This window comes from Gymnoscopelus microlampas, assembly GCF_963454915.1.
Source record: "Gymnoscopelus microlampas genome assembly, chromosome: 3".
NCBI classification, from domain to species: Eukaryota; Metazoa; Chordata; class Actinopteri; order Myctophiformes; family Myctophidae; genus Gymnoscopelus; species Gymnoscopelus microlampas.
This window is the reverse complement of record NC_139940.1, coordinates 59,488,565-59,507,736: the sequence shown is the minus strand read 5'-3', so window position 1 is coordinate 59,507,736 and position 19,172 is coordinate 59,488,565. Positions and strand designations below refer to the sequence as shown.

General features: G+C 42.7%; 1 protein-coding gene across 1 annotated transcript in view; it reads right to left on the bottom strand.

Annotated features, from left to right (window-relative positions):
* Nucleotides 1-19,172, bottom strand: part of LOC311042461 (thrombospondin-3a-like) — a 70,649-nt gene that overhangs the window by 50,243 nt on the left and 1,234 nt on the right. Inside the window, exons 2-3 of the mRNA XM_084053203.1 lie at nucleotides 7,698-7,904; nucleotides 6,861-7,114 (exon numbers count right to left, since the gene is read on the bottom strand). Coding sequence (XP_083909329.1) covers nucleotides 6,861-7,114; nucleotides 7,698-7,904 — 461 coding nt within the window. The remainder of the gene's footprint in view (nucleotides 1-6,860; nucleotides 7,115-7,697; nucleotides 7,905-19,172) is intronic.

Genomic DNA, 19,172 nt, shown 5'->3' with positions numbered 1-19,172 from the left:
AACTCCAGTTTGCAGCATGCCACCAAGTCCAAATTTGGTATGTGGACTTAGACCACCAATAGGGACGAGCATGAATTGCTGAAGCCCCGCCCCCTCTGTCTTCCCATTGGCTGGCCTTTAAACAGGCATAACTCAAGTTCACAGCATGATAGGGAGTACAAATTTTGTACATGGACTAAAACCACCAATAGGGACGAACTGTAATAACTTCAGCCCCGCCCCCTCTGTCTGCCCATTGGCTGGCCTTTAAACAGCCATCATTCCAGTTTGCAGCATGCTACGAAGTAAAAATTTGGGAAGTGGACTCAGACCACCAATAGGGACGAACTGAAATCAGTTAAGCCCCGCCCCAAAGGCACCGCTTCCTTCACACAGGGTGTGATTTTAATAGATCAACAGAGTGCTTGAAAGTGAGGTGCATCTTGTTTGTACAACAGAGCGCTTCTAATAGTGTCCACGAGTAACGTGCGTGTTGACACGTATCTGTATTCGGTTGCTGTCGGGGAAAAACCTCTTATCTAAAGGCCAGCCTCGATGACAACGTGAATCCTCACCAGTTTGCAAATAAGAAGAGCCGCTCCACGGATGACGCAATGTAATCCGTGGTTCATGTGGCTCTAACCCAACTGGAGGCCGAGAATGCCAGTGTCAGACTCCTTTTCCTGGACATTAGTTATTCCGTTATTCCACACAGATTTCTTGGCATACGACCATCCCTGTTTAACTGGGTCATGGACTTCTAAACCAACAGGCCACAGACTGTGAAGGTCCACAACAATCTCCTCTCCCATCATCATCAACACCGGCTCCCCCCAGGTATGTGTCCTGAGTCGCCTGATGTACACCCTGCTGACATATGACTGTAAGGTCAGGTACCCAAACAGTCACATTGACACAGCAGTGGTGGGACTTATCTCCGACAACAACGAGGTGTACAGGCTAGAGGTGGAACACGTGGAGTCTTGCTGCAGAGCAAATAACCTCTGCATCAATGTGATTAAGACACAAGATGCCAACAAGCCAACAAGATGATTGTGGACTTTAGAAAGAGTGGCCACATCTCCAGCCCCTCCTCATCGGAGGAGATGCTGTTGAGGTGGTCCCTAGTTTAAGAACACATTGTGCAAATTGCCAACAACCTGACCTGGAGAAACAACTCAGCCTCGTTAATAAAGAAGGCTCACCAGCGAGTGTACTAGGCTCAATTCACAGCAGCCATATTATGAAGACATCCACAGGTGTTACCAATGATACTAATGAAGGCTCTGTTCCATTCAGGTCAAACAGAGTCAGGGGGGCTGATATTGTGCATGTTGGCTCACTGGAAACACTCTGTTACACCAGTGGGTCTACAGTTGGGGTCCAGGGACCCTCATGGGCTTGCAAATGGCCCCTCACAGGTGTGTAACTCTGAGAGTGTACAAATGGAATTTGTTCCATTTGTGCTAGACCACTGTGCTAGACGAAATGGAACAGAGCCTTCATTAGTATCATTGGTAACACCTGGGAAGGAAGTGATAATATGGCTGCTGTGCATAGAGCCCCTTGATGAGTGCACAGTGTACTTGTACTGATGAGACTGAAGCGGGCAGGGCTGGGTACCCATGTCCTTACTTCCTTCTACAGGTGTGCGCCGGAGAGCATCCTCGCATCCTGCATCACTGTGTGGCATGGACACTGCTCTGCTGCAGACAGGAAGGCGTCGCAGCGGGAGGTGAAGTCTGCTCCGAAAATCACTGCAAGCAGCCTACCTGCCATCAGTGACATCTACACCAGCAGGTGCGGGAAAAAGGCTACCATGCTGGTAGCCTTTTTTCCTGAGCGATGCCACCCACCCAGCACACGGTCTGTTTGCCCCCCTCCCGTCGGACAGGAGGCTGTGTAGTATTAAGGCCACCAGGCTAAAGAATAGCTTCTTTCCTGCACCTGTGAGAATTATGAACTCTAGACATTGAAGTGTGATGCTCTAGAACTGAACTGTGACACATGAACAGTTTTTTTTAATGCTGCGGCTTTTAATACTGTTGTAGCTGTTGTTTTCAGTTTTTAGTGGGTAAGTGCAATTGCTTTACTTGCACTATAATAATAATAATAGATCTTTATTGTCCACAAGTGGAAATTTGTCTTTGGCTCACCAGACACTATACAGACATAGACAAACAACATTAGAGGTACAGCACAGCAGTGAGGATCACATCATAGAAATACACAAAACACCATCGCTAATAAAAGAAAGAAAAGGAGAGTAGACCCACATTAGGAACCTGTTTCATGATCATCATCGCCCTCATTTCATCATTATCATCATCATCATCATCATCATCATCATCACCACCATGCAGCAGGTCATTCTGTCGAGTTAAGAATGCTGACTGCTCTGGGGACAAAAGACTTCTTATAAATATTTTTGGTCGCTAGGGGAACTCTGTAGCGCCTGCCAGAGTTCAGAAGCTCAAACTCTCTAGAAAGAGGATGGGAGCCATCGGCTGTGATGCTCAGAGCTTTCCTCCTCACTCTCTCCCTGTACAATAGGCTCAAGGCCTTTTGGGGCTTGCCAATGATTTTGCTAGCCATTGACACAATCCTAGACAGTTTGTTCAGTAATTTACAGTTTAGGTGACCAAACCAGGCAGAAAGGTGAAATGTCAAAACACTCTCAATCATGGTCTTGTACACAAGTTCTAGGACCCGCTGACTAACTCTGAAGCTATTTAGCTTTCTGAGTAGATAAAGTCGCTGGGAACATTTCTTATAGATGTGCTCTGTGTTACCAGAGAAGCTCATCCGGGAGTCTAGAACTGTTCCTAGATATTTAAAGACCTCCACAGATTCTATGAGTTGGCCATCCAGCGAGACTGGCAGTATAGTAATATCTGGTTTAAGCATGAATAACTCCTTTGTCTTGCCTACATTCATTTCTAGCTGGCTGGTATTACACCACCCTTCAAGTGCTACCGTGTGAGCCAGGTAGGCATCTACACCACGGGGGTCTGATTTAAGTAACAGGGCAACTAAGGCCATATCATCTGCATACTTAAATAGTTTAAAATATGTCTCATTGATCATAAATTCATTGGTAAAAAGAGAGAATAACACAGGGGACAATACACTTCCTTGTGGGCAACCAGTGCTCACAGTGAGCACCTCTGAAGTGTTTTCCCTGGCACAAACCCTTTGTGGGCGACAAAAAAGAAAATCCCTGAACCACCAGATTAGGCTGGGATGTACCTTAAGATCAGCAGCCCTTTTCAGCAGGATATGGATCTTCATTGAATTAAAAGCTGAGCTAAAATCTATGAATAAGATCCTAGCATAACCTTTAGGGTGCATAAGATGTTGTGTGACTGCATTAAGCATGGTCAGTAATGCATCATCTGTACCTCTCTTCCTCTTATAAGCAAATTGGAATGGGTCCATCATCGTTGACACAGAAGCAGTTAGAAGGTTAACCAGGACTCGTTCCATAGTTTTACATAGTACAGAGGTTAACGCAATAGGCCGGAAATCATTAGGTGAGCTTGCGCCTGGCTTCTTAGGCACAGGCCTGATTATGGAGTGTTTCCATGATAGCGGCACTGTGCCGCTGTCTAAAAGGAGCTGAAACAGCCTAGTTAACACTCCCTTAAGTTGAAAATAGCAATCTTTAAGAATCCTAGGCTTCAGGCCGTCAGGCCCTGGGGCCTTGTCTGACTTAAGTCTGAGGAGACAGGCAGCAACCTCATCCTCCTTGATGACTATGGGGGTTGCTGTTGGGAGGTTATTGCATATTTCATCACATTCCATGCTGTCGTTCGTAGTGTCAAATCTACAGTAGAATTTATTTAGGTTGTTGACATCAATTTGACTACTAGGGCCCTCATCCTTTTTGGGGGGTTTGCCCATCAGGGTGTTTAGCCCCTCCCAAGCTTGTTTCACATTACCGTTTGTAATTTATTTTGCCATGACCAGGACCTGGGTAACACATTTTGTTCTGTACCTGTATGGAATGACAATACAACTCCTTGAACCATGATCTCCATATTTTGACTTTTTATGATTTTTCGTAAATGTATGACCTACTTCGTCATACTACAGTGTCACGCAAAAATAGCACATCTACAAGCTCAAAACGCACCACGACACATTTTGAGTTTGTAGATTGACATTTTTTTTGCCACTTTTTTATTTGAATCCTGAAAAGTAACAGTTTTGGACATAGCAGGTTTACACCCGAAAGTAATGATATAATAACAGACTGCTCGAAAGTGAAGTCCAGCTTGTTCTCGAGTTACGTGCGCACGTGGTGCCTGTGCAGTTATCTCCTTATGCTGTGTAGGTCGTTTGTCCACACATGTGGCCAAAATCTGGGCCAAAATCTCACTGTTTATGCAAAGTGTACAAAGAGTACGAAAACTAAAAGGGGGAAAGGTGGCCTGTCCAAAGGCCAGACCCATGACTGATAGTTGTGCCAAGTTTGGAGGTAATTGGACTACTGGTCTGCTTTGGGAACACCAACGCACGCACGCACGCACGCACGCACGCACGCACGCACGCACGCACGCACGCACGCACGCACGCACGCACGCACACACACACACACACACACACACACACACACACACACACACACACACACACACACACACACACACACATACAGCATCGCTGATTCTAGGTGTGGTCATGAAAATGTCAACTCATTATTTAACATCATCATCATTCTAGCAAACGTAATGCAGAGACGTGTAAAGGCTTTGTTACAAGTTCCAGATACAATCGGTCTCACACATCTACCATGACTAGTTGTGGTAAAGTACTGTATGGACAGTACAACAAAAATGTGAATCTATAAGTGACCTTTTGACCTTTGACCTCCAAGTTGCTGGAGTGTACTTAGGGTTGTCACACTCATGACATTTCACTTGACGAGTATTGTCTCCGCCAGGCCGAAGGCATGGCAAGAGAGTATGTTTTACCCTCCGTCCGTGTGTGTGTGTGTGTGTGTGTGTGTGTGTGTGTGTGTGTGTGTGTGTGTGTGTGTGTGTGTGTGTGAGTGTCCGTCCTGTCTGTGTGTTACCAGCTAATCTCCGGCACCGTTGGCCCGTTCGTTCCCAAACTGTGCACACACACTCCCTGGATGCCAATTCAGAACCTCTGGCCCAATGTTTTCACATGGGCCTGTTATAGCGCCACCAGGAGGCCGATTTGTGCAAAACACATTTTTTTACATTACTCCTACAGATTTTATCCAAACGTCATGCAAATCGGTACACAGTATCTCTATAGTCATGTGATCAACATAGATCTGTCCGATGTCCCATACTCCATCCTCATTGCCTATGGTTGGCTTCCAAAGTTTGCAGGATTGGTCCGTTTTGAACAAAAAGCCTCAAACTATGCACGCAGCTTGCGATTTCCGTGAAATTTCACACGCACATTCCCACTAGGCCGAGGAAGAAATGCCACCCTTTTCACATTGGCCTGTTATAGCGCCACCAGCATGTCTAATTTAGCAAAACACATTTTTGGAACAAAATGCCTCAAATCATGAATGCAGTGTCTGATTGCCGTGAAAGACCTAAGAATAAATGGCACCCTTTTCACATTGGCCTATTATAGCACCACCAGGAGGCCAGAATAACGTACCTGACCTGGCGGAGACCTGTGCTCCGAGGAGCACTTTTTCTAGTTTGTCATGTGATTTTCAAAATTACATTCTGTTTGGCTTTTAGGCTTTGTAAACAAAGATTACGCTGGGCAGATTTGACAAATAACTTAAAAATACAAAGACAGTACAGTAGTTACAACTTCAGTGGTTTACCCGTTTAGACCTGTTGCAATATGCAATACATCTTTATACCTCTCAATCCAGTCAAATAATGGACCAGGAGTCCGCCCGTTACCCGTGATTACATGCAAGAAATAGCCTACAGACAGTCACTCAATGTAAAAGTGTGTTGAAATGCTTTCAGCACAAGACAGAAGCCTTCAACAATAGCGGTAGCTACATTCATTGGTCAAGTTAATTCGGAAATCTGCATGTCAAGTGTAGAACGGAGGAGGGAGCTTTCCATATAGCCATGCACGCACGTCGTTGTTTACATTGTCAGATGATTTTCATTTGAAAGTTTAACAGGGTATTCAATGTGTTTTTGTGAGTTAAGACAACTGACCAGCGTGCTCTATGCCGGCGTGCTGTGTTAAGTTACACAAGTGACATTGTTTGGGCGGAAACAGTGCTCTGATTTTCACAATAAAATGTTACCCACCCGCGTTTAGTTCAGTACCGCCCGTCCCCGTGAACTCATAAAAGTATAAAGTACTAAATGCTTACATACTTTTGGATAGTACATTTTTATATCAATACTTTTGTTCTTTTACTGTAGTAAATTTTGAATTCTGGAATTTTACTTGTAACAGAGTACTTCTACATTGCAGAATAGGCTCTATTCACAGCAGCCATATTATCACTTCATTCACAGGTGTTACCAATGATACTAATGAAGGCTCTGTTCCATTTAGTGTAGCACAGTGGTTTCCACGACCCCATAACTCTGAGAGTGTACAAATGGAACCAAATGGACCCGTATTTGTACACTCTCAAAGTTACACACCTGCAAGGGGCCATTTGGAAGCCCATGAGGGTCCCTGGACCCCAACTTTAGACCCACTGGTGTAACAGAGTGTTTCCAGTGAGCCAACATGCACAATATCAGTCTCTGTTTGACCAGAATGGAACAGAGCCTTCATTAGTATCATTGGTAACACCTGTGAATGTCTTCATAATATGGCTGCTGTGAATAGAGCCTATTGATACTTTTACTTAAGTAACACACATTTGAGTACTTTTCCCACCGCTGGTCATGACAGGTGTTACTCGCCTGCAGTCGCGCGTACGCCTTCTGACCGTTGCGGAACTCCACCGTGTCGGCGTCGCCGGGCAGAGGGACCAGCTGCGGGAGGCCTTGGCTGGAGTCTGCCAGGCGACAGTCCACGTACAGCTCCATCTGCAGCGTGCTGCGTCTCAGCCCGCCCACCCGCAGGATGATGGAGTGGCTCCGCCCGTCCGCCAGGCTGGCGCTCTGCAGGTTCACCGTGTAGATCTTCCCATCGGCCCGGGCGTAGCGCACCAGAGCTGCAGGTTGACGAGGGGCACAAGACAAAATTGAGACCTGAAGCCGATTCTACATGTCTCCTAAATCTCAACAGTTTTCTGAAAAACGTATGTTTCTATATCAGTGGTGCTCAATCTTTTTCATGTCAAGGACCCCCAGAATTATATGTATTTGGCCGCGGACCCCCATCAACATATCTTGTTCCAGGGACCCCCCAGAAGCAAAGATTTGAGTTAAAAATGTTCGCTTTAAATATATATATATATATATTCAAAGATTTGCACACATTTTCACGATTTTTCAAAAATAGCAGATCTACAAGCTCGTAGCGCGGCACTCCAATTTTCAATACTTTTACTTCTACTCCATTACATCACGGGCAAATATTGTACTTTTACACTACAATTATTTGAAAACGTTTGTTACTAGTTGCTTTGTAGATTTTATTATTACAAAAAATATATGAACTACTTCAGCCCTGTATATACTTTGACTATTTGAACATAGCCGATCTACAAGCGGCCAAACGTGGCCAAATACATATTCATTCGGGGGTCCTTGACATGAAAAAAAAAGAGACTGAGAACCACTATATTAGTTTACCTTTGTTGATCTTGCCCATGATGGCCACCTCCAGGTACTTCTTGTTGTCCTGTTTACCGTACACCCCAAACAGCACCCCGCCCAGCTTGGGGGGCAGACGGAAGGTGGACACCACATAGAAGTCAGTGAGCACGCTCAGAGCGCCCGACAGCTTCTCCACCGCCGCCACCGTCTGCTTGGAGTCCTGCAGGCTCAGCACGTCAATCACTGTGAGAGAGAGAGAGAGAGAGAGAGAGAGAGAGAGAGAGAGAGAGAGAGAGAGAGAGAGAGAGAGAGAGAGAGAGAGAGAGAGAGAGAGAGAGAGAGAGAGAGAGAGAGAGAGAGAGAGAGAGAGAGAGAGAGAGAGAGAGAGAGAGAGAGAGAGAGAGAGAGAGTATACAAGTAGGTAAACATTTTTCAACACTAGCGGTTCGGTCCGCTATGTGGCCCTCAGATCTACTGAGTTCGGCCCTCACACCTATGTCGCACCGCCGATCCGACTGTTATGCCCATATATGGGCTCAGTGTTGATGCCATGTTTGGTTGTGGATCGGAGCAACGGTGTGCCTCGCAGGTCCACATGTCCACCGTCGGTTGACCCACTAAGCCATTTTAATATAGGATAGAAATGACTAGGCAAATAGTTCTAAAAGTATTTGTATTATTTGTTTTACATACTTAAGTATTTAAAAGCACAAAGTACAAAGTATAATATCTTTTCAAATTATCTTTTTAAAATGTCCCCTAACGTGAAACGGGGACCTTCTGTTTCTCAGGCAGCCTCCCTCAGCTATCAATAAGGCAGATGTGCCGTGAACACAAAATAACACTAAATCAACTTTCAGAAAGACATCTGCAGCTGTGGATTTCCTTTAAAAAAATCCATTCTCTGAATGAAACTAGATAGAGCACAATGTTATACATATATTGGGCATCTGGACAGATGAAAAACTTCAGTTTTAAAGACCTTAATTGGCATGCTTAGAACACAGCAGAGACAGAAATGGGGCTTTTCTTTTAGGAAGACATTTTGTTTGTCTTTCTTTATGAGAAAAAATATATTCTTGAAGCAGTTTTCCTCTCTGTGATGAATTACGGGAATGTCATTATTAAAGGGCGGCCATGTCAATACTCAATACCCCGCGCGCGCCACGACGGGACGCGCGCGGGGGAGAAAGGACGTGCATTAACCCCAACTTTGCAACTACTTTCACCTGCGCCTTTCACCGGGTATGGTCTAGTTAAGATTAATCACTGGTGATTCTTAGGGAACTGCACCACTGCCAACTGTACCGAGAAAATGGCCTGCCATGGTCTATCAGTGAAGAGGGATTAGCATATGTTTTTATTTAATTTTAGCCTGAAGCTATTTTATAAAAGCTCCCCCCTACCGTTCACAAACATGGCTCACCCTGCAGGTTCAAAACATCCATACAGAGTTTGGAAGATCTGCTTTTTATTACTGTGGCCCACATGTTTGGAACACTTTACAAAAACACTTTAGGTTGTCCACATTCATCTCAATGAGTCAGTCGAAAATGAGGGTCCGACCTCAATGTGTTTTCCGAGGTTTTAAATGAATACATGATGATGTAGGCAATACCTCAGTATCGTATACTGTACAAACAGACTATATGGACACTTTCCACGGCCAGACCATCTGGCTGCTGAACATGCGCTGAGCTCTGTCACCATGCCATTACATCACTTTTATCGATTTTTGACTGTGACAACTCATTCCTGTCCGGGTACTGTAGCTCGGTTGGTAGAGAATTTGCCTTCGGACCACAAGGTTCTGTTTGATCCTGGCACCCAGGGGCGCATTGGTCTTGGGACGCGGTAACACGCCGTGCAACCCCTTTTTTAAGCAGGAGCACACGCACACGCATTTAAAACAACCTTAAATTCACAATTCAACAAAGTTAACAAAGGCTGGAGACTGCCGGTTGTCACATGAATTAACATAGGAATGAGCCTAGATGCATATCAATAGGCTCTATGCACAGCAGCCATTTTGGAAATAATTTGGGCCTCTTCCTTACTTCCTTCACATGTGTTACCAATGATACTAATGAAGGATCTGTTCCATTCTGGTCAGGGTGCTGATATCGTGCATGTTGGCTCACTAGAAACACTCCATTTTGGTTCCCAAATGGCCCCTTATGGTGGGTGTGTAACTCTGAGAGTTATGGGGGTCCTTCAAAATAAGACAACCACTATGCCACACTAAATGGAACAGAGCCTTAATTAGTATCATTGGTGACACCTGTGAAGGAAGTAAGGAAGGGGGCCAATTCATTCCCAATATGGCTGCTGTGCATAGAGCCTATTCAACAAAGTTAACAAAGGCTGGAGACTGCCGGTTGTCACATGAATTAACATAGGAATGAGCCTAGATGCATATCAATTGTCCGTTGTGTGACCTGTAGTGTAGGTGTTAAGCGACGTGCGCGTGACATCATTAAAATAGCGTCCCACCACTAACAAGATCACCAATACAACACTGCTGGCACCGCTAACTCAGCGTATGAGTAGCACAGCTTGTGTAACTCAGTGGTTCTCAACCTGTGGGTCGGGACCCCCAGGGGGTTTGCCAAATTGTCAAAAATATAAGAAAGTTCTTTTTTGAAAATAGCCACAGTAGGCTAAAAGCTCACTCTGCCAAGCTTGTAAATATGCTATTTTCACAATATTTATCTCTGGAACCGAGTCAAACTAAATGTAATGCCTCAAATCCTACAATTACAAGTGCTTGTCAGTGTGAGGGGTCCCCAGTTCAAATATGATTATTTTGGGGGTGAAAAGGTTGAGAACCACTGGTGTAACTAAGGGCGGATTCACACTATGGTCCCGGCTGCGCACCCTGGACCACTTGGCTGATGTTGTGACAGTGTGAACATTGCGTATCGTTCCCCGAAACGGATCACCATACCGTACCCGAAACCACCTGGGGAGGTAGTCTCGGGTCTGATTGCTGCGGACTCAGGAACGGAACGCGGCAGTGCGAATCCATACGTACCAAGAGAAGGAAGTGGACTGCTAATCATATATCATTTATATATTTTTATAATGACGCATTATTTTAGCTGGGTTATACCTTCTCATAGTTCTACTTGAATGTTGACAAGAAATAATAATCCCGCTAGTGTTTGGTGTAGCGCGAGCCGTGAAAAATAATATGGCGAACGTATATAGAAGGATAAATATACCAAGGATTAGTCTGTGACGTCACTGCTAAAATACCAAGGATGCATCAGTGACGTGACTATCATATTGATAATAACAAAGACGCGATAGATGACGTTACATTTAGAGGTTTCAAAGACCAACGCACACACTGCTTTGGTTGTGTATTGTTTTTCTGTTATTATTATAACTCAAGACAACGTCAGGAACACAGTCAAACTTTATTATTCACTTTAAACTCTGACGAGTGGACTCTTCTTCTGTGAATGACATTCTATGTCCCAAAGCCCCATAGTCAACAGCGCCCCCATGAGGCACATATTTACCAATACTGTTAAATTAAATGGTCTCGAGTGCGGAATAATTTTGGCCAGTGTGAATGCTGGCCAGCTGGGAGAAGCCAGTCGTACTCGGTTTGATTCAAACGGACCCAGTCTGAATCCGCCCTAAGTTGTGCTGTAAGTCCTGGAGCTGATGTTGTTGTAAGTAATGGGAGCTGACGGTAAGTGTTGAAAGTACTGGGAGTTGAGGTGTTGTTGTAAGTACTAGGAGCTGATAGCATGTGTTGCGCTCCACCTCAGCAATCCATCTCCCAGGAGTCTACAGCTTATGATACATACAATAAGCCACTCCAAAATACTTACAATGCATTACATACATGTTTGATACCTCACGCTGTCTCCCTCAGCTTTCCTACTGTCTGTCTCTCCTACACTGTCTCCCTTTCAGCTTTCCTACTGTCTGTCTCTCATACGCTGTCTCCCTCTCAGCTTTCCTACCATCTGTCTCTCCTACGCGGTCTCGCTCCCAGCTTTCGTACAGTCTGCCCATCACTGGTTCTTTACATCGAAAATAAGTACGAAAATTGACGATATGGGCAAGATTTCATGATATCTCGATATTTATTTATTATTTACGATATGATAACGATGTGTCGTTTAGCCGTACATGCACAATCCATTGACAAAATATAAAACAAAAAAAATATTCTACATGAATGAATACTTTTTTGGAGCGTAAAAAGGGGATGTAGCTGTCACATAGCTTACTGTCTTACAAACAAACCCACGGTGAGGCCTTTAGGAGGGCCATTCCAGTGGAGCTAATACCATTAGACGGCCCAATCTAGTGGTATCGACCCAAGGAACCATCACGCCAGAAGGAAATGTTTGGATCGGGGCGGTGCACCTGATCTGGCGCAGCGCTCAGGTCCTGGACCTGGTGAGATGAAGGAGGAGCCCGGCCAGGAGACAACCCACAGAGCCTAGTCCCTCCACGTGCCAGAGCCTCCCCGAGTCCCGGCAGAGTACTTCCGGAGAAGCGGACTGCCCTGTCTTTCCCTATAGGACTGACCGTGGGTAGCTACTCTGACGTAAGTCGGGGCTTGATCAACCCTGGCTGGGTCACCTGGGCGAGGGTGTATGTTGTATGTTGCGAGACCCAAAACACCCGATGACCCCAGGCTACAACACTGATGATACGTCCCAGTTGCATCCATGTGATGTTTTTCTTTATTATTACTTAAGTGTGTGTTCAGGGGTTGTATCGGTTTTCAAAGCATCATGCTGTCATTTCCTGAGAAACAGAGATAAGGATCGACAGTAACAAGCCATGGTCTTGCTGCTTTAACAGATTGTTTCATTTAATGTTTTTGAGAAGCAAAAGAACCCCCTATCTATCTATCTATCTATCTTGAAATGTTGAGAAACACTGCTCTATGCCAGTGGTTCTCAAACATTTTCATGTCAAGGACCCCAAAATAAAAAATTACTGCAAGTCTATGCAACCCACAACCCCCTATCCATCCAAATGTATTTGTCACCATGGGAACGATACGGAGAGAGAGAGAGAGAGACAGAGAGAGAGAGAGAGAGAGGGGAAGCTGTCAGCTTGCTGTTATCATAGCTGATAAAAAAAAGAAAGTCTGTCTGCTGATTAGGACACAGTCCAAGACAATCACATGAGAGAGAGAGAGAGAGAGAGAGAGAGAGAGAGAGAGAGAAATGGAGAGGAAGCAGCCCAAGGAACAGACATAATAAACAGACAGATAGAGAGAGAGACAAAAGAGTGAGACAAAGAGAAGGGATAGAGAGAGAGGGTGAGGGTGAAAGGTCATGGGTGAAACCAGACACAGCACATAGTAAAGTCCTCAGTGCTAATTTAACTCCCAAAGTGTTACAAAAACCTTGTTTTGTTTTTACATAATGGTTCTCAAACCTTTTCATGTATATCATATTCTCTACTATTTTAACATCAAGGACCACCCAGTTTGATACCATTTTGATCTTCGGGACCCCCAATCTGCACTGTAGTATCATCAGAGTTCATTTAACTCTGAAAGCATACAAATGGAACCAAATGGACCTCTTAGGGTTCATTTGGATCCATTTGTACGCTCTCGGAATTACTGTCCTATAAGGTTCCATTTGGTTCCTAACTATCAATCATTTGATTGGGGACCCCCTGGAAACCCCCTCTTAAGACCCCTGAGGGTCCACGGACCCCACTTCTTGAACCACTGACCTAATGTTAGCACTCTGTTTAGCACTCCACTGCACATACTTGTACGACTGAGTGAAAAATAAACCACTTGAATCTTGAAGCGTGAGAATGGAAGCAAACGGACCCGTTAAGCAGTATGTACTCAAAGTAAACTTGATATTCAAAAAGAACAAATAAAGAAGTACATTTTTCTTTTTGATATCAATGCATTGCTGGTAGGCTACTAACGTTTCCCCAAAAAAAGGATAAAGATCTGACATTTCCAAAACTTTTCTGAAAATAGCTGATCTACAAGCTCACATCGCGTCGTCACATGAGATGTTGTGAGCTTGTAGATCGTCTGTTTTCACTCTCACTTGAAGTAGGTTAAATCAATCAATATAAATGTAATATAATATATATATATATATATATATATATATATATATATATATATATATATATATATATATATATATATATATATATATATATATATATATATATATATATATATATATATATGGAGCAGATGGAGAGATGAGTGGAACACTTCTCCGACCTCTACTCCAGACAAACAATTCGCTCTATTCACAGCAGCCATATTATGAAGACATTCACAGGTGTTACCAATGATACTAATGAAGGCTCTGTTCCATTCTGGTCAAACAGAGTCAGGGCGCTAATATTGTGCATGTTGGCCCACTGGAAACACCAGTGGGTCTAAAGTTGGGGTCCAGGGAACCTCATGGGCTTCCAAATGGCCCCTTACAGGTGTGTAACTCTGAGAGTGTACAAATGGAACCAAATGGACCCGTAAGGGTCCATTTGGTTCCATTTGTACACTCTCAGAGTTATGGGGGTCGTGTAAACCACTGTGCTACACTAAATGGAACAGAGCCTTCATTAGTATCATTGGTAACACCTGTGAATGTCTTCATAATATGGCTGCTGTGAATAGAGCCTATCGTGTCTCCCTCCGCCCTCGATGCCATTACATGCCTACCAACTATGGAGGAACTAGACACAGAACCAACCCTAGAGGAGCTCAGCAAGACCATAGACAGCTTGGCCGCAGGGAAGGCTCCAGGCAGCGACGGAAACCCCCCCCGGACCTGATAAAGAGCTGCAAGACCACCCTACTGCCTCCACTGCATGAGGTCCTGTGTCAGTGCTGGCAAGAAGGAGGTTTACCACAGAATATGAGAGATGCAAAAATCATCACCCTATATTAAGAACAAGGGTGAGCGAAGTGACTGCAACAACTACAGAGGCATCTCCCTCCTCAACCTTGTTGGCAAAGTCTACGCCCGAGTCATTTTGTCTCGCCTGCAAAAGCTGTCCGAACGTGTCTATCCAGAGTCACGGTGTGGTTTCCGAGCTGGAAGGTCAACGGTCTTCTCCCTTAGGCAACTTCAGGAGAAGTGCAGAGATGCCCCTGTTTATCGCTTTCATTAACCTAACTAATGGTAACACAATTAAATTGTTAATTGCAATTATTTGAATGACAATTAATCGGCAAGTAAAATGCCATGATCGTGACAGCCCAATATGCATGAGTCTGGAGCACAGACTGTATAAAAGAGATGGACAAAGCCAGACCTCTGGTTTCTACAGACCGAAAATGAAGCCGATTGTGCAGGAATTTGTGTCACACGTGTGAAAATCTTAAATATATATATTTAAAATATATATGATCTGTAGTATTAGCACACCTTATGGGCTCTCTCTCTCGGATTTCTGAGCAATTTGCATCAATCACAGAACAATGAGCGAGGACGCTGATAGGCCAGTCCATTTTTTGGGTCTGGCCTAAGTGCTTTTGATAAGCCCTCAGGCCAGACCCAATTCCTGAAATCAAATGCAAATGAGATTTCCAGAAGGGGGGGGGGGGTTACCAGGCTAGATGTTTATTGGTTAAAGGGGTAATATTATGGAATAGCTTAGATGATGAACACAATTAGTTAGTATAATATGAAATATATGTTATGTAAGTATATATATATTATATGCCATATTACTTTACAATGACATGGAATAATATACTTGACTGATATTGTATATTAGAAAACCAGAAGGTTGGCTTCTTTTTCTGTTCTAGAAATCTAAGTGATATGTTGTTGTTTTATAGATATATATTATTATTATTCTTGTTGTTTTATTGTCTTTGTGTTTGTTCGTTTTGTTTTTCTCGTTAATGTAGTCTGTTATAGTTGTTTGTTGTTGTTGTTTTCTGTTGTTTGTTTTTTGTTGTATTTTCTTACAAAGTTCTTGATAGTTATTCAAAGGTTCAGCCTACACCTTTTTGGTCTATGTTTCTATGACAACTAATGAAGGCTTTGAATTGATATGCTTTGAAATTGACCAAAATAAACTACTACTACTACTACAGTACTTTTTAACTCTGTAACTCTGAACTGCTGTGCTGCCTCATGGGCGACTGATTTCCCCCCTGCAGGATCGATAAAGATATATATAGCTATACCAGTGGTGCTCAAAATGTTTTCATGTCAAGGACCCCCAACATGATATGTATTTGGCCACCGACCCCCATCTCAAAATATGTGTTCCAGGGCCCCAGAAGCAAAGATTTGAGTAAAAAATGTTTGATTTAAAAACATATATATAGTATATATTCAAAGACTTGCACAAACTTTCATGATTGAAAAAAAACAAGCTCATAGTGCTGCACTAAGTGACGTGCTATGAGCTTGTATATCTGCTATTTTTGAAAAATCGCACATACACTCATATAGCTAAAACCAGTTTTAATGGGTTAACCCATTTAAGTTTTATTAAAACATTGTGTGTGTGGGGCAGATATTTCAATATATTCAAATATTATTATTATTACTATAAAAAACGTTTTAAAATAATATATTCTTATTTATATTTTTTTATGTTTATTTGACGACAATACAAAAAACAATGTATCAAGAGCTCGAATCCAATAAAACATATTTTGTTTGTTTTTATAACTTCATACATTGTTTTTTGTATTTTCCCAATATGAATAATATTCGAATATCGAATATTCGTTTACCAGCCCTACATGGGACAGACACATCTTCAGTTAGAGAGAGAGAGAGAGAGATTTTAATTTGGGTTGAACTACAGCTGCACATGCCATGAGTATAACTCCTACTAAAAGAGGATGTCCTGCTATAGACGGCAAGAACACCCAGTTACAGAAAGTCACAGGCTTGTTTTAAAAACAGCTGGCAGAGATGTGTGCTCTGCCGTCACAGATAATAACTTCAGTGTCAAAAATGACTTGCTTTCAAACAGATGAACAATTAACAACTTAGACTTAGAGTTAGATCTACTCTATGAGGTTGAATGTCTTTGTGTGACTGTTGAGATTTTATGACACTACAGTCTACTGAGTCATTGTGAAGTGATGTGCATGTGTTGCATCGCACGAACTTACGCTCGCTCGCACTTACGCTATCACGCACGCGCACACACACACACACACACACACACACACACACACACACACACACACACACACACACACACACACACACACACACACACACACACACACACACACACACACAGCAGTAGTTTCACAATTCCTTTGTAGCTCAACTAACTTTTAAACAAGGCCAAAGGAAAACTTAAAGGTCTGGTGAAATGAAAAATATATATATACCGAATAGATGCCAAAATAATTGGGGGAAAAAAATGTTTTGTATATATTTATATCAAAAGTCCCTAAAAAGCCAATCTTAATTACTTCCTGTGAACGAAAACCTGCTGTGATGGCATAGACTCTTCTGGGTTACATGTCGCCTTTCCGACATGTCGCCTTTCCGACGTTAACGAACCCTATACCTAACCCTAACCCTAACCCTAACCGCACGCGGAAGCCACTAGTCGGAGTAGTGAGATGTCGGAATGGAAGGCGGTTACCACTCTTCTGAATCTAAATGAATCTTGATTTTGTTCACCTGTGTGCAGCTATTCCCATAGCTGCACGTTGATTGTAATTACAGAACTACTCCGTTTTGAATCTCATTCAAGATGACGTCCAGACGGTGTATTACTCATTTTAAACTTAATCTGCACACTAAAATATGTATCTGAAAACATTATAGGTTAGAAAATAAGCCACATAGTAGCAAACATGCTTAGCTGTCTGTCTCTGTCTCCCTTGTAAACAAACACTAGCCCTGCTGCACATGGCTGCAGTGATTGAGATTCCAGTGTCTCATAGCCTGAGGGGATGGGACCTTCTGATTGGTTGAGACCAGGTTGAGCCGATGGTTCAGACTGAAACTTCTAAATAAAACTAGAAAATATTGTTCCTATACTGGGGGGGGGGGGGGGGGGGTTTGGAGCTTGCATTGTACAAACGTTTTAGCATCAACATATACTTTGAGACCAAAGTAAAAGTACTCAAATTTTCAGAAAATAGCAGATCTACAAGCTCATATTGCATCACATTGTAGATTGGCTGTGTGTGGTTACTTTAGGTTTTGTATTCTGTATATCTGTCATATGCTGTAATTGTAGTGGAGTAGAAGTAACAAAAATGGAAAGAAAAATAAAAGTACCTCAAAATTAAACTGTGCATTGTAAGCACTTGCATAGTATTTGAGTAAATATACTTAGTTACTTTGAAGCAGCACAGAGCAGCCAATGACTGACAATCTAGCTAACACCAGGTGTACTGATTGCTAGAGTGCTAGAGTGAAGAGAGACATGGGTTTATATTAATGGTCTTAACTTAAAATGTATACATCACACAGCTTAGAATTACACAGCTTGGATTAAATTGGAGAGCAGACCCGTGCGAACTTGGTAAAAAACATATCTGTAGTGTAAAAAATGCGCCCGCAGTGACTTTACGAAAACATGGGGCATTTATCATCTCAAGTGAAAGAAAAAGGGGTTTTCAGTTGAAATAACATTGACTTTCCCATACACTTTTTGGGGTGTTTAAAGTTAAATATTTAAATATACAAATACATATACAAAAATACAAATTATTTCAAAAAGAAAAGTACAAGCACCCATATCCACAGTAAACTGGATGTTTTACAGTTTGAATGGAGTTTCTAAGTCAAAGTATGTAGGAGTAGTTAGGTGCCAAACTTTTGCGGAGAATATAGAAATAAACAAGGATAACTATGGTGTGCTAGCGAGCCCACAATGACCGAAAATGTAATTTCACTGGAGCTTTAACAATGGTCCAACAACACGTTCTAGGAAAACGTGCCTATTAAAGTGTCCATTACTGTAAAAGAATAAATAAATGAATGGGTTGTTCTGCAGTTCTGCTCTAACTGACATAATACAGTTTGAAGCAAGCTCTACTTTGGAAAGAGAATGAGAATGGTACTTTGTCTTTTCAGACAGGGGTCCGCTGCCAAACATGTATCCATTTGGGGGTCCTTGACATGAAAAGGTTTGAGAACCACTGCTTTAAAATGAGATGGAGTTTATTTAACCACTTAAACCCTCTACACCACTGTGGGTCGGGACCCATGTTTGGGTCGTGGACCAATTTTAAATGGGTCGCAAGTCAAAAATCCTTCATTTTTTTATTCCTCACTTATTTTCACTCGTTTACTTACTTTATTATTTTTTAAAAAATAGTTTGATGCCAATACTTCTGTACTTTTACTCAAGTACATGTTTTATTCTGGACTTTTACTTGTAACAGAGTATTTTTATATTTCAGTATTGGTACTTTTACTTAAGTAAAGAATTTGAGTACTTTTTCCACCACTGCAGCAGCGATTCTGAATACCGGGACTTTTACTTAAAGAGTAACTGAGTAGGCATATTTATACATTGCGGTATGGATATTTTTACCTA